Source organism: Numida meleagris, chromosome 1 (genome assembly GCF_002078875.1).
Source record: "Numida meleagris isolate 19003 breed g44 Domestic line chromosome 1, NumMel1.0, whole genome shotgun sequence".
NCBI classification, from domain to species: Eukaryota; Metazoa; Chordata; class Aves; order Galliformes; family Numididae; genus Numida; species Numida meleagris.
Genome location: NC_034409.1, coordinates 33,480,588 through 33,494,477, shown reverse-complemented (window position 1 = coordinate 33,494,477; position 13,890 = coordinate 33,480,588). Strand labels below are relative to the sequence as shown.

Below are 13,890 nucleotides of genomic sequence, written 5' to 3'. Positions count from 1 at the left end.
TGGCTACTGAGGGCACCTGGCACTGTGCTCTGCAGATAGGCTGTTCAGTAGGAGGGGACCCACCCAATCAATTTCCCATTATACTCTGGTACCACTCAGAGGTGGTAGGGAGATTCTTCTCTGAATTCTGCACCCCTGAGCATCCTCCAACAAAAAGCTAGTATAATGTAGTACCTCTGCCCCACTCCGTCTCCATTTTCATCTAGTAACTGGGAAAGGTTGACTCTTCCTACCATCCTGTCTTATCCTGCCTGTTCATTGTGAATACAGTGTGGGTGCACTGTGTCGGTCTTGTTCCTTCTGGTGTTCGCACCAGTGGTGATAACCAATGCTTTTGTTGGAGTAGGAATTGGAATTCTTTATTCAGTCTTTTTTACCTGCTAGGTGAGTGATCTTTCATCCATTATAAGTAAAATATCAAGAAATCAGAGACTACATAAAAAATAATATTTTCTTTGATGTAGATTTATTTGTGCTAGTTTGGCCCCAGTAGCTGTGGGAGATTAGTCCTGTTTGTACCAGTGTGAGTATAACACACTCTAGAATTGAGCCTGTTGTATTATGAGTTAGAGCAAACACATTTATTAGTGTTTGACCTACAGGTCTGCGAATGGACGTCTGAATTGAAAATTAATTTGTTCTTTTAAGTAACTTTGTGCCAGGTCATTTAGAGGCTTACGAATAGTGGCACCAAGACATTTCTCATGCCAGCTTGCAAAAGGTAATTAGAACAGTCCCTCATATAGTTTACAGTGATATTTATGAAAATTACCTTTGTGGAATTACTCTTGCTGTTTGGTTATAAAGAATATTTAAAGGGTTTAAAGTACTATGTGAGAGGTTTTATGTAATTACTTCAGTGGTCCAAATGAGGTATAACTAATGAATTTACAATAGCATAGCACCTCAGACTGTGAAGTTGTGTTCATTCTTCTCCCTAGTCGGTGACAGGAGAATTGTGTTTGCAGTGTTATCAGTGCATTTAGAGGAAATGTTATCCCACAAAATGTCAAGTTCTGTGATGGGTGCATCTGGAGTCTGTGGTGAGGTGAGCAGCTGGAAATGTAAAATCTCTAGGGATGTAGAAAACTTGTCAAAATGGAAGAGAGTTGCCCCCTAGGCTTCATAATTCTGCAGCGTTCTGAAGAACCTACCTGTTGGAGCAGACCCTGCATCCATCTGACCCAGTAGCCTACTTATTCCCTGACAGCACCACACTTGGAAAAAAAATAGGGAGATTTTAGAGCTGCAGAGCACTTATCTGTTATGTAATCAGCTCTTTGAGGGAACAACATCCCTCCCATTTGAATTAGGAGTTGCTTTACAGCCTGATGGATAAGAGCTCATAGCCCTTGGGAAAGCTCCTGGGACTCTTTCCTGTTGATATTTACTGTCAGAAGTATGAGTGTTTGTTACCCACAGAAAAACATCTTTGAATCCTGTCAAATGTAACATGTGCCTGGGCATCTCCAAGTGCAGAAGGAGCAAAGCTGGTTCTGTCTTCAGCCAGCCATGCAGACGCAACCCCAGGGGATCTGGGCAGCGAGTGATGAGAACAGTCTTGATGAGCGAGTGATTTCTCTGCGAGGGCTGGGCAATTCTGTGACGGAGTGAAGAAGCTGAGCTTGAGTTGGATTTCTTTGCCGGCTCAGTTCAGACAGGAGCATGAAGGGGACCCTGAGTGAAGAACAGGTGGTAATGACACACCACTGCTTTTCATACATCTGTCTGCAGAAGTATGAAGATGAAGAAAAGTGTGAATCTCGACCATTTCCTTCAGCTGCACCTGCACAGGCTTACACACTGACCTTGGGAGTCTTCTGCTTCTCCTCCTCCCTCCCATCCTTTCTCATCCCCTCTCACACTCTCCCTCACCCTTGCGGAGATTTACGAGGGTGCTGGGGAGCTGCTTTGCCTCTGCTGAGTGCGAGGGGATAAGAAGCTGCTCAAACAGCAGCAAGTTACCCCTGCTGTCACCATTTCTCCTGCAGTACTTTCACTGATCAATACTGAAAGCTTGAGCAGGAGAAAATATATATATATATATTCTTAAAACACAGAAGTTGTATTCCAGCAAGACTGTTCATTAGGAGGAAGTGGGTACTTTAAAACTACTTCAGCAGTTCTCTAATGCTGTCTTGACAGCTGAATCCCAAGTTCACAGTGCTGGAGAATAAAAGCATTCGATAATGGACTGCTGCTGCTATTCATCTCCAGGTACACGAAACTCACCCCGTCTCTTTAGTGCCAAGTTGAACAGCATCGCTCCAATTCAGCTCTGTGTTAGGAGAGGAACGTGTTACCTTGCTGCTGCCTTCACCTGTTCCTTCTCCTCTGCTTCAGTGTGCCACTTTCCTTGTGTATTTCAGTCTGTCTATGAGAGAATTTCTGGTTTATTAAAGACTTTTTAAAAATCTTGCCCTATCCAAACGTTAAGCAGCAAATCTTCACGCAATACAGAGCAATACGTATTCCTTTGTACTCTTTAGATGTGGGGAGCCCTTGCTAATTAGAAAAGAAGCGAGGCAGTTTTCTGCCAGGATGGTGGTTGTTTGTTTCTCTTAAGTTCTGACAGTAGCTGAGAAGCCCTTGAAAAAGATGTTCTTAGCCAAAATTCTCCTAGCATTCATGCTGTGAATGCTTCAGTTTCTCGCTTACCATGTGGAGTCCTTTTATTCTTTAGCCCTGCATCTAATTTGAAGATTTGGGAACAGAGGAATGCAAGTATGCGTTTTTTTTTTCCCTTAGGAAACCAAGTTTTGTGTTGTTATTAGGACAGTATGACCAGTTCTTGTTACCTCCTGCTGTTATACCTCGAGGTCTCTCGTGCAGATGAACTTGGAACCTGCAGAGAGCGTGCACACATGTGCACAATGTACGTATTCAAGTTGGCACCTTGAGTGGTGCAAAATGACCCTCAGGCCCCGCTCCGGTTTCTAAAAGTAAATCTCGTGTCAAAGCTGGAAAGGCCTGGAAAGTTTACCACTCTGTCTGTACCACTGGGAGCAGGTAGTGCATTACCTCTATAGAACATTACTTGGACTTAGCATCAAACCTTTTATGCGGTGAAATGTTGGTTTATTTGCAGTGAATATAACTTCTTAGTAGAGAAAATAAATCTCTCTGTTCCTGATTCAAAGGAGACCTTTAAGCTTAAGGAATCAAAATTGTAGCAACGGAACATAATAAATTGGTTATTTTTCACCTGGGAGAACAAATAAAGTCTCTTTAGGTAGCAGTTACATTTAATAATTCATTCTTTGGTGAAATTTTCTGGGATTAGAACAATTCTTGGATACTCAATTAATAAACACCTTTTTTTGCCCACTGCTTCTGATCAGTGAAGATGCTCTTCTGTCCTGTGCCTCAGATAGATCTGAGCAGATCAATTCTGGCCAGGGATCCTTCCAAGAAAAGGGGATCTTGAAATGCCAACCTTTTTTGTCCTTCCTGCTTTCTGTGAATTACAGAGGTGCCTTTGCTTCTGATTATCTGGGCTTTATAGAGGGCTTTATAGAGAGCCCCTCATCCTATCAGAGGCTGATACTTAAGCTTTAAATAAAATACAGGCGGGCACAATATTGAACTGTTGTTTTATTTTTCTTATGAGTCTCTTAACTGTTTATTTTTGATTAGCAAACCAATAGAGAAGCTGTACTCCACCTAACTAAATTTGAAACATCTCAGGCAGGTGTTGGGCTGAGAATTGATCGGAGTAGTTCATCCATAATGAGATTTCTTTCAGCAGAAACTTCTGAATTGGTGCACAGATGTGTTGATCTAGTAACAGTGGGGAAAGAACATACCTGATCGATGTTGTGTCGGGATCAGAAAGATTGCTGAATTAGGACTTACTGTAGAAATAATCCAGCTGTAAACAACTGGTTCTCTGTTCTGGATGGCGCAGGGCAGAGCACCGTCTCTGCGCCACTTTCTGTGCCCCCAGGCAGCATCTGATCTTTTCTAAGGGCAGAGAATAAGCACAATGCCATTCAGCCTGGCACAGTTTTGAAGCAACAGGAAACTGTCAGTATTTCACTAAATTAAGCGCTTGACAACACTGAACTTATAAATGAGAATGGAATTCAGTATTCTGTTAATCAGGCTGTATTAGCTGTAAGTTTCCTTTTCCAGTTTAAGAGACCTAAAAATCCTTCTTACGGACAAGGAAAATGGACAGCTTATCTACTTGGTTTAAAGCACTATTTGGATTTTATTTCTATTGCTAAACTAATTCTAAACTATTGCTTATTTTCAAATCACTTGCTTCATTACAGTGTCCCTCCAAAATGAGTAGGCCCATATTTACCTTCAGGTGTTTCGTCCCACGGGTGTATAGGTCTCAGGGAGTGAGTGGTGTTGTTTTGTGTCCTCAGTTCTTCAGACCACCCCTAGAAACTTAATTTGCTAAGGGAAGTGCTTTAATATTTTCTGAAAACTTGTGAACACCCAAAATGACCGGTCACCTTTTGACTAACAATTGCTATGAAATACCTCGAGATTCTGAGATAAAAACTGTTAGGAAATGACAAAGGATAGCTTTGAGGGGAGGTGATTGTTACCATTTATCTGCTTCTCAAATGCCGAGTGGCTTGTCCTTGTACGTCACAAATGTCCATCTCGCAGTCTTCCCTCACAAGGCTAGAGCATGGTACCAGCTGTCTTCTGCCTTCCTCCAGGTACACACTGGCGGCGCAGGACCTGGTGATGCGAGCCCGGGGCGTGCTGAAGGACCGGGGCTGGCGAATATCCAACGACAGGCTGGGCTCTGGAGACGACATTTCTGTCTACGTCATTCCTTTAATACATGGGAACAAGCAGTCGTGAAAGTAGCATCGAGCGTGGTTATTGGAAGGGGATCTTTTGGGGAAGGGCCTGTAAGAGACGATGTGTTTTGGATTATCTGACCAGGACATCTCCAATTGATGTAGTCTATTCATAGCTAATGCTGGAGGGGTATTTTTCTGCCCGAAAGGTAGGGCTCTGCACATAGACTATATATGATTACAGATAACCCTTAAGATTACAACTCCCCTATAGTAAAGGTTTTGGTGCTTAACGGGAATGAGATCAAAATGCTGCTAGCGTATTGTGGATTCTGTCATCCCTGCAGGTGAAGACCTGAAGTAAGAATTAATTTTTTCAGTTTGCCATGTAGCTTGGAAGAGCCATTTCAGTTGTGAAAGTAGAAGTGGGTATCAGAAGCCAAGGAGGCTCCTGAAGTCTAACCCCTAATATTCAGAGCAGTGACTTGGAACGCATCTCATTTAAAAATACTTTTATACATATAAATGAGACTCAAGTGTTTTCTTCTTCCAAAAAATTGCTTTCATGACTTGCCTATGGACAACTGCAAACTGATGTAATCCTTTGAATCCCCGTTTCTTCCCTCTGGTCTCTTCTTCAGTAGATTATACTCCTGTATTTTAGTAGGAAAACTGAAATTGTTTTTAGTGTGACTATGCCTGTTTACTGCAGCTAAAACAGCCACCTGCAAAATTGTCCAGGAGAAGTAGGTCACAGTCCTGTTCAGGTATGAGGAATTATTTGTCAAGACTCCCTGTTGTGTGTATACCATGCTTATACAGAGCACGCAAGCTCGGCGTTATGTGATGTTTACCTGGAGGTTCCGGTTCCTTTGGGATCAGAGATTTTCATTCTTTGAATGGTTCTGTCTGCCTTATCCTGTTGGAAGGATCTCTGAGCACACTGAACCCCAACTGATGGAAAAGCTCTAAATTTATTTGGGCTCCTGTGTGTATTTTCAGTTGGATTTCTACTTGAAGTGATGGTATTGTTCTGGTGATCTGTTTAAGGATGATTTCACTTCTTCCTGCCTCACTCATGGTTCAGCGTACCTTTGCCTGCTTGACTTGGTGATTAGAAGGTGACAGTTAATAACTTCATGTCCTCTTGGTTGTTGAGGACTGAGGCTGATGAGCGGAAGATCACTGTGATAGTTACAAGCCCTTGACTAGCTTCATCAGCTTTTTCTTAGCAGTACTAAGTCAATTTAAATACAGAAAATCCGAGGACATTATCGGAGTGCGAGCAATAGTCCAAGACAGTAACAACTGAGCAAATCCGCAGCTTGACTTGGCTGCCTGTTCTGCAGACAGACAGCTCTTCACTTTACTGGCCACAATTAAAAACTAAATAAATCTGAAGGTTCTCATTTATAGGCAGATATGTCAGCTGGGGAGTCAGATTCAGCCTGTATTGTCCCAGACCTCATTCTTTTGGAGCTGCTAATCTGACTTGTCCTTAAAAGCTACTTCTTGGATAGCTAGAAGACAGGGAGCTGAGCTAATTGTGGAGCACTGATGAGGCATCTCACAGATGTTGTATCCTTTCTAAAAGAGAAACTGCCAGCTCTAAGAGGAGGATACTGTGTCCTTGGTGTTCCTGGAGATGCGCAGACTTTCTCCTGAACAAGAGTGGCCTAGAGCTTGCCAGTTCTGTAATTTATAATGTGCTATATAAACAAAGTATAGTGCTGTTTGGTATAGCAGCCCAGATGCTTTATTTGATTGCATCCAAAGTACGTGTGCAACATTCTCAGTGGATTTAAAATACCCTTTCTCTAATTTCTAGACCCAGTAGGAGTTTCAGATTGAGATGAGCCTGCGCAGCGTGTGTAATGGCTCAGACATGCATCCAGCTGAGTGATTTTAGTCTGAGAACTGTTCCATGCATTCCCCAGTGGCTGCATGTGATAAAGCTGTGCAGAACACTGGTGTTTTATGTTCTAGAGCTCCAGTATCAATCATATATCTGATTATGTGTTGTCATGCTTTACCTGTTTGTACCTTTTTGTTTTTTCCACTTTACCTCTTTTCCTTTGTGCGCCTGGGTGAAAAGAGATTTGCAGGTTTGGAGTCTAGAGTATTTTTCACATGGTCCCACATATGTTTCAAAGTTCAAACAAGAGATCTTTTTGTGCTCTTTTTTTCTTTCTTTTTCTTTTTTTAATTTTGCCTAATAAACTTGTCAACATGCTTTTTGTGCTCTGTGTAAGTCCTGTTGTCTCTTTGCAAATGCCGTTGTGTAGTCCTTTCTTTAATGGAGAAACTAATGGCAATTCCTCCGCAGTCACATGAACAGCAACGAAGCTGGCGTTTGCCGTGACCAACTACAAGCCTGAGTCAAATATTTTTGTGCCCATTTATTGTTAGTCTGTGTTATTTAGTGTCATGGGGTCGACAAACATACCAGTCGTTACAAAACCGCTGAGTACAATGGGGTTGAATTAATTTCCAGTGCAATACTTGCCAAAATGTAAAAGTGAAATTTCAAGGCAGTGGAAATCCCCTTTCAGTGGTGCTTTTAAACACAACCCGAGAGAGATGGGGCAGCAGAGTGACTTGGTGGGACCAAACTCACTGATCAGTTGTCAGAGCAAAACCTGGCGGGCAGTGGTACGGCTCTGTGCATCAGCTTCCAGCATCTGTTGTTCATCTGAGGTACTGCCATCAGTCAGCCCGCTTCCCAGCAACTGCTGTGCCTGCCCAGGTCACGTTGTGTTAGCTGTGAGCCCTTCTGGAAAGGGCAGAGCTGCAGCCTCAACAATTAATATCAATTAGTATCAACTCCGAAAATTTTCAAGAGTAATAAAAAGCTTCCTGCTCAGATGTATGCGGCTGAAACCACGCTGTGATGCTTTTGGTTTTGCTTGTTTACAAGGTATCTGTTATATGTTTACAGTCTTACCTACTGTGAGTGGCTCTGGTATGTCTGTGGTTCCCTGCTTTGGTACCTGGGCTTTCACTTCTGCCTGCTTTCCTTTGGGGCTTCTTACACGCCTGCACTGTGCTGTGCTTCATGGCATGGTATGAATACACACACGCACCAAGGAGCGATACAAATAGGAAGCAGGAGCCATGTACTGGGGAGATACCATGTGTGAAGCAAGGATAATAAAGCATTTCCGTTCTCTCCATAACGTGCATTATTTGAGGAGTCATAGCATTAGAATTCACTGGTGACAGAGGGGAGCTGTGACCCACAGTGCACCTTTCCGTTGGGCATGGGATGGATGTCACCATTCAGGCTTGAAGCTGCTCCACTGCCCCGTGCAGCTCCTCAGTTAGGAGCGGGCCACTCAGCGCCAACTACAAAGTTTGGATCCCGGGCACGTCACCTGAGTCACTGACTGATCCTGGCGGCAATGTGGCTTTTTGTCTAAAGAAGTTCTGTTAGCACACAGCATTGTTTCAGCGCTAGCAGCAAGGAGCCTCAGTCCTGGTTACCTCTGTAGGTAGTACTCTCCATGCCAGTACATTGGCAGGTTACCATTTCTTGGACAAGAGCGAGGAAAGGAAGTGGCATGCCTTGTAGTTCAGATCAGTAGGCAGTGCCATTAACGCTGCCTTCTGCTGCCTGATCCAGTCCAACTTCTAGAAACTCAAAAGGAGCAGCTTCTGCCATTCTCCTGTGAGTACTGTTGCAGAGAGCAGTACAGCTGTTTCGCAGCTTTTCTCTCACACTACAGCTTGAAGTCATCTTTGCTTAACTTGATGAAGACAGTAGTTCAAAATTTCATCCACATCTAAAGTGAGGCACACAACTGACTAAATTAATGCAATGATGCTTCCTTTATGAACACAGAAGTCTGTTGTCTAAGAGGGCTAATTTTCATGCTGGAGAGAGCAACTGGTTTTAATACAAGGAATTTGAATGAGCAAGAGGGCTGACAACTAAAGGAAAAGCAGTCCTCATTTGCTATTAGCAGTGGTTTTCCGTGTTGGAGTCACTTCCATGTTAAAGTGCAACAGGGAGGTCTGTGAAGTGTGGTAGGAGCTGTGCCTCCAAGATAGTTTTGAAGAACTAAGAGCTGCGCTTGACGTTTTGGCTTTGAGCTTTTAGGTTGTAAAGAACACTACATGCTCCAAGCAAATCCGCTGTGTTCCTTCCTGCCTCAGCATTCCGCTTTCTTTTTTTTTTTTTAACATTTTGTGCAAATAATTTCAACGCTTGTATCAAACATGAGTTGCAAACCATATGGAATTGTTGTTCCTCGGACATTCTTGGTGTGTAAATAGTTCTCCATGTGTCCAAGATGAAGATGCAATGATGTGGCTGCCATAGAGAGAGTGACCAAACAATGCTGTAACTGTGCTGCTGTATTTCTACCTGTGATGTACTTGAAGGAGGATACCCTTGTCCACCTCCGCTCTCATTATTATCTTTTCTTTTTTTTCATTTTTTTAACTGTTGCTGGTGATGTTGTTTCACAGGTATCTTATTTTGGTTTGGTTTGTTTTTTAATAGCTGCCACTTTTTTTCTTTCCTTCATTGGACCAGTCATCTTATTTGGAGACCCATAAAACTGTCCAGGTTCTGTATGTCCTGAAGAACAGCGGACCTGCTGGAGGAAGATGTTTTGGACCAATGTACTTACGTTTTGTGACTGTGAAATGTTAATCTTTTTGTAACCTAAGAACAAAAAATGTTTGGTAAAGGGATATATTTTGTGTTTTTTGAAACTTTTCAGTGCAATGAAAAAAAGAGGAGGATGCTGAAGAAGTGTATGCGCAAAATTTTAAATAAAATTTTAAATTATATATATACTCATCCATATCTATAACCATTATTATTCTGGCTTTGTCATGAAGAGTATCTGAGTCCATGTGTATTAATCATGTAATACAGACCGGTAGAACACTGTTTTACCAGTGAAGGATCGTAGAATCATAGAATCGTTAAAGTTGGAAGAGACCACTAAGATCATTGAGTCCAACCAGCGACCCACCACCACCACCACGCCCACCAACCGTGTCCCTCAGTGGCACGTCTCCACGTTTATTGAACACCTCTAGGGACGGTAACTCCACCACCTCCCTGGGCAGCCTGTGCCCATGTATCACCACTGAGAAAAACTTTTTCTTAATATCCAACCTGAACCTCCCCTGGCACAACTTAAAGTCATTCCCTTTTGTCCTGTCACTAGTTATGCAGGAGAAGAGGCCGACCCCCACCTCACCACAACCTCCTTTCAGGTCATTGTAGAGAGCAGTAAGGTCTCCCCTGAGCCTCCTCTTCTCCAGACTGAACAAGCCCAGCTCCCTCAGCTGCTCCCCGTAAGGCCTGTGCTCCAGACCCTTCACAGCTTCACTGTCCTTCTCTGGACACGCTCCAGGGCCTTGATGTCTTTCCTGTAGTGAGTTGCTCTTGAGAGGTCTCACACTATTTAGCAGTGAGGCCCCATGAGTTGTTGTAGCTCAGAGGATGGTCAGGAAGAGCTGAGCTCCTGGAGAACTCAGCTGTGTGCTGCTGAGACTGTGCTTCACTGCTCGGTTTGCCAGTTGCCATGTTCTGACTCAACAAATTGCTCTGTGAAGTGATTGGACATCATCTCTGTGGTATGAAAAATTGGGTGCAAGTTGTGTAATGACAGTGTAGTTGGAATATGCTTTCTCTCCTCCTCAGTTTCTTAGGAACCCCTGTCTCAAATTCCCCTTTTAGTTTATATTAGAGTAAAACCAAGGGTGAATTCATTGATTCCACTGAAGGAAGTTGTGGCTGGTTCAGTAGCCAAAGAGGCAAATGAAGGTACTGCAGATACAGGACCCGACACCCCAGCAGTACCCAGCCATTGGGCTGGCAAGAGGAGATCCAGGTGCTTACTACTGTTTTTAAATGTTGTGCTGTAGCACAACTAGTTGCCTCCATTCTTATTTTACTTCAAATTCTGTCAAAAAGCAACGAAGACAGCTGTTCTACACTGCTCGTGTATGCTGTGTATGCCCCTGGCGTTCTCTGAGCACAACACCATACACAGATCTGCTGCACTCACTCTGGTTCTCCTTACTCTCCCATGAGTCCTACAGTGTATTGCTGCAGTCAGGCCACTCAGCCAAGTTTACAATTACAGTGTAAATACACTTCAGCAAGACTTTGTCTCCTCAGTGTAAGCTAAGTAAGTCAGCGTCAGCAGTGTCAGGCGACCCGAATGGAGCACGGTCCACATCACTATTGTTTTGCATCTCTTATGCTCTACATCCTCTAAGGTTGTAGGTCAAGTAAAGCTTGTTTCCATTTTTTTTTAGATAATAGATAAAACTCTTCAGATGTGGACATCTGTCTGTAATTCCTTTTGCAATAAGTGTGATGGCATGTTCACACTCTCATACTGAGCGCACTCAGTTAACCAAAGCTACATAAGGGAGCAATCCCAGTAATTTCTTATATTTTGTAGAGTTACTGTAAAACGAAGACCTAATATTTTGTCTTCTTAACGTGCCCTTGTACAGCAATGCACCTTCACAAAAAGTTCACTTCTTTATAGTATTGCACTGCAGCTTTTATTGATTCCAGAGTCACGCTCTGCTTTCCAGGAAGGCTTATGTAAACCAGCGTTACTGCACATCCTGTTCTTGTTACGAGGAAAGACGAGGGATTTCTTTTTTGAAGTCCTTCCACTTTGCAAAACAAAGGATGCCATAGCTTTTTAGGGACAAAAAATGATTTGAGGAGGAATTCTGCTTTGAGGACACGGTTAATAAAAGCTGTACGATCGAGGCAGACAGAATGCGTCTGCAGGTAGATAAAGAGCAGATGACTCAGAGAGCCCCGTTTAATAATTTAAGAACAATTAATCATAAATTTGAGGCTGCTGGAATGGTCTGCAGCACTGCCGTGTAATACTAAGGGAGAGAAGGAAGCAGCAATAGAAAAGATAATTAGATCTTTACTGCAGCTAACTCGAGATAGATTGTTTAGATGCACTGACAAATGAGAACTCTGAATCTTCATGAATTTTAGGCCACATAAGATCAGAATTACATCATTTTTCTTGGACATTTCAGTGCATAATTTCTCAGGCTCTAGAAAGCCAAAATGTCCCTGACCTTTACTCCTGAGCGTTTCTTGCCCTAAGCAATAGGAGGCGATCCTTTATGGTGTTCCCCTGCAAAGACAGCACTACAACCGGCTGCAATGATTTGGTATCACCCCTGAATTTAAGTTCTCCCTGGAATTACCAGTCAGTGAGGCTTTTTTGTTGTCTGGGGCAAGTCAAGGCCTTTCCCAACAGGCTGTACCCAGCACAGCAGCTGTCTGGTTCATTTATCATCCTGCGGGTGGTATTTTTCCCTCCTTTCTCACTGCCCTGTTCCTCTTTGGTTTAACACACTCTGTGGGGGCTCGCTGCTGGCTCAGGAGTTCCATGGAGCCCGTTGGTACCCAGCCCTCCCCACCTCCCAGCTCCGGTGGGCACCGTGGGCAGTGCCAGGGGAACCAGCAGAAAGGGAGACGATGTCTTTATGACTTTTACCTATTGTGGCTCCTTACTTCAAAACGAACTCACACTTACACGTAATATGAATTCTCCTACTTGAAAGGGGAACATTCAATGGCTTAGTTTGATTTTAGAGGGTTCTACGTTTGAACCTTGGTGGCCCGGCTCTTGGCCCAGTTCTCCAGGCTCAGTAAGCGCAGAGCTGGCCGGAGGAGCCAGAAATTCTGCATCTGAGCCCCACAAGCTCAGATGCAGAATTTGATGTGACAGTTGTCACTTCCTTCTGTAGTTATTGCCAAAACTTTTCAGGGATTACGCAAAAAAAAAACCCTGAAATTTTGCTTTCTCTTTAGGAATGAAAAACAAGTATAAGGAAATTCTGCAAGACGTTGAAGTAAAATTACAAGAAAAGGCAGTGTTTTCCCATGAAAGTAACTGCTGGAGACAAATGGCAAAGCAGTGCCTCATCACGCAGCACAAACTGTTCTCATTCCCTGCGCAGTACTATGTTCAGTGAAGGACGGATGTAAAAGCAACTGGCACACCTGCAGTCGTTTGTACTCCCTTCAAAAATTTAGACTGAGTCTGCCCATCCAGAGCTCTTAAATGCGTGTGTTAGTTTAATTTTTAATCCTCAGCCCCTCTGCAGCTGGAGAGCCTCAGCGGATGTGGGCTGCGGCAGCTGTTCCGCAGCACAGCACGGGATCACGGCGCGTCCTGGGGTGGGATACGAGGAGACAAGAAGCAGCCAAAGCCAGTTGCAGATCTCCAGGATCTGGAAGCAGACAAACCAATTATTGAGCAGGAAACTGCCAAAGAATACATGAAGAGTGGGGAACTGCTACATCCACAAGCAATTTAGACCTTGACTCTGAACAGCGCTCTCCTCCCCACGTTGTGCCTGTTTACTTTTGCTCCCGGGTTGGTACCGCAGCTAATTGCACCAAATGTCTCATTTCTTTTCGTCCCCCAGTTTCCCCCGGAGCTTTGGCAGTCAAATGTCAGCTGCATCTCAGCTAGAGAACAGGGTACTCCAAGGACAAGCTCCTCATACAAACTTATGCTGCCTTTTCCGAGGAAGGAGTTTGGGTTGCTCCCAGCTAAAAAAAAAAAAAGTTTACTTTCTGGTCTTTGCACCCTCCCTTTTACCACTGGTTTTCCACCAGCAGTCATTGTGCTTTATATCTGGGACTTTATAACATAAGAGATGAAACATCATTCTTACCCTTTCTAAACAGTTCAAATGAGCCAGACAAGAAGCAAAACACACCCTTCAAACCAAGTCTCGTGTCCAGACGCACAAGTATTTTATGAATGGGAAAAATATTAAACGCAATGCTCAGACAGTAAATGTTTCTGTGGTTACATTTTTCTGAGAACGGTCTTTTAGGGACGGTCTGGTTTGCTCAAAAAAAAAAAAAAAAAAGATTTACAGTTATGTAAAATTTCCGAGTCATGCTTCTCTGCTGCCCCTCCTGCAGAGCTTCCCTTCTCTGCAGGGGGACTCGGGTGCTCGGTTGGGAACTGGGAGGACAAAAGCCAACCAACCTGAAGCCCTGACGTTAGCTGAATGGCACAGACTGAGTGCTGATAAACAAGCGCTTACAGATGAATGCTTACAAAAATTACAAATTCAATATTCTAAGTACATA

The 13,890-nt window shown here is 43.5% G+C and overlaps 2 protein-coding genes and 1 long non-coding RNA gene across 4 annotated transcripts in view; 1 reads left to right on the top strand and 2 right to left on the bottom strand.

Annotated features, from left to right (window-relative positions):
* Positions 1-9,573, top strand: part of PPM1H (protein phosphatase, Mg2+/Mn2+ dependent 1H) — a 134,452-nt gene extending 124,879 nt beyond the window's left edge. For both annotated transcript variants that reach the window (XM_021385053.1, XM_021385054.1), the window contains exon 10: positions 4,680-9,573. In XM_021385053.1, coding sequence (XP_021240728.1) covers positions 4,680-4,827 — 148 coding nt within the window. In that variant the 3' untranslated portion in view covers positions 4,828-9,573. The remainder of the gene's footprint in view (positions 1-4,679) is intronic.
* On the bottom strand, positions 450-4,686 carry LOC110392734. Its single transcript, XR_002434594.1, has 2 exons — positions 2,233-4,686; positions 450-1,677 (listed from the first exon to the last, which is right to left on the bottom strand). It is a non-coding gene; the product is annotated as an uncharacterized LOC110392734 (long non-coding RNA).
* MON2 (MON2 homolog, regulator of endosome-to-Golgi trafficking) overlaps positions 12,831-13,890 on the bottom strand; it is a 102,041-nt gene continuing 100,981 nt past the window's right edge. Inside the window, exon 35 of the mRNA XM_021385050.1 lies at positions 12,831-13,013. Within this exon, the coding sequence (XP_021240725.1) occupies positions 12,873-13,013 (141 nt within the window). The 3' untranslated portion in view covers positions 12,831-12,872. The remainder of the gene's footprint in view (positions 13,014-13,890) is intronic.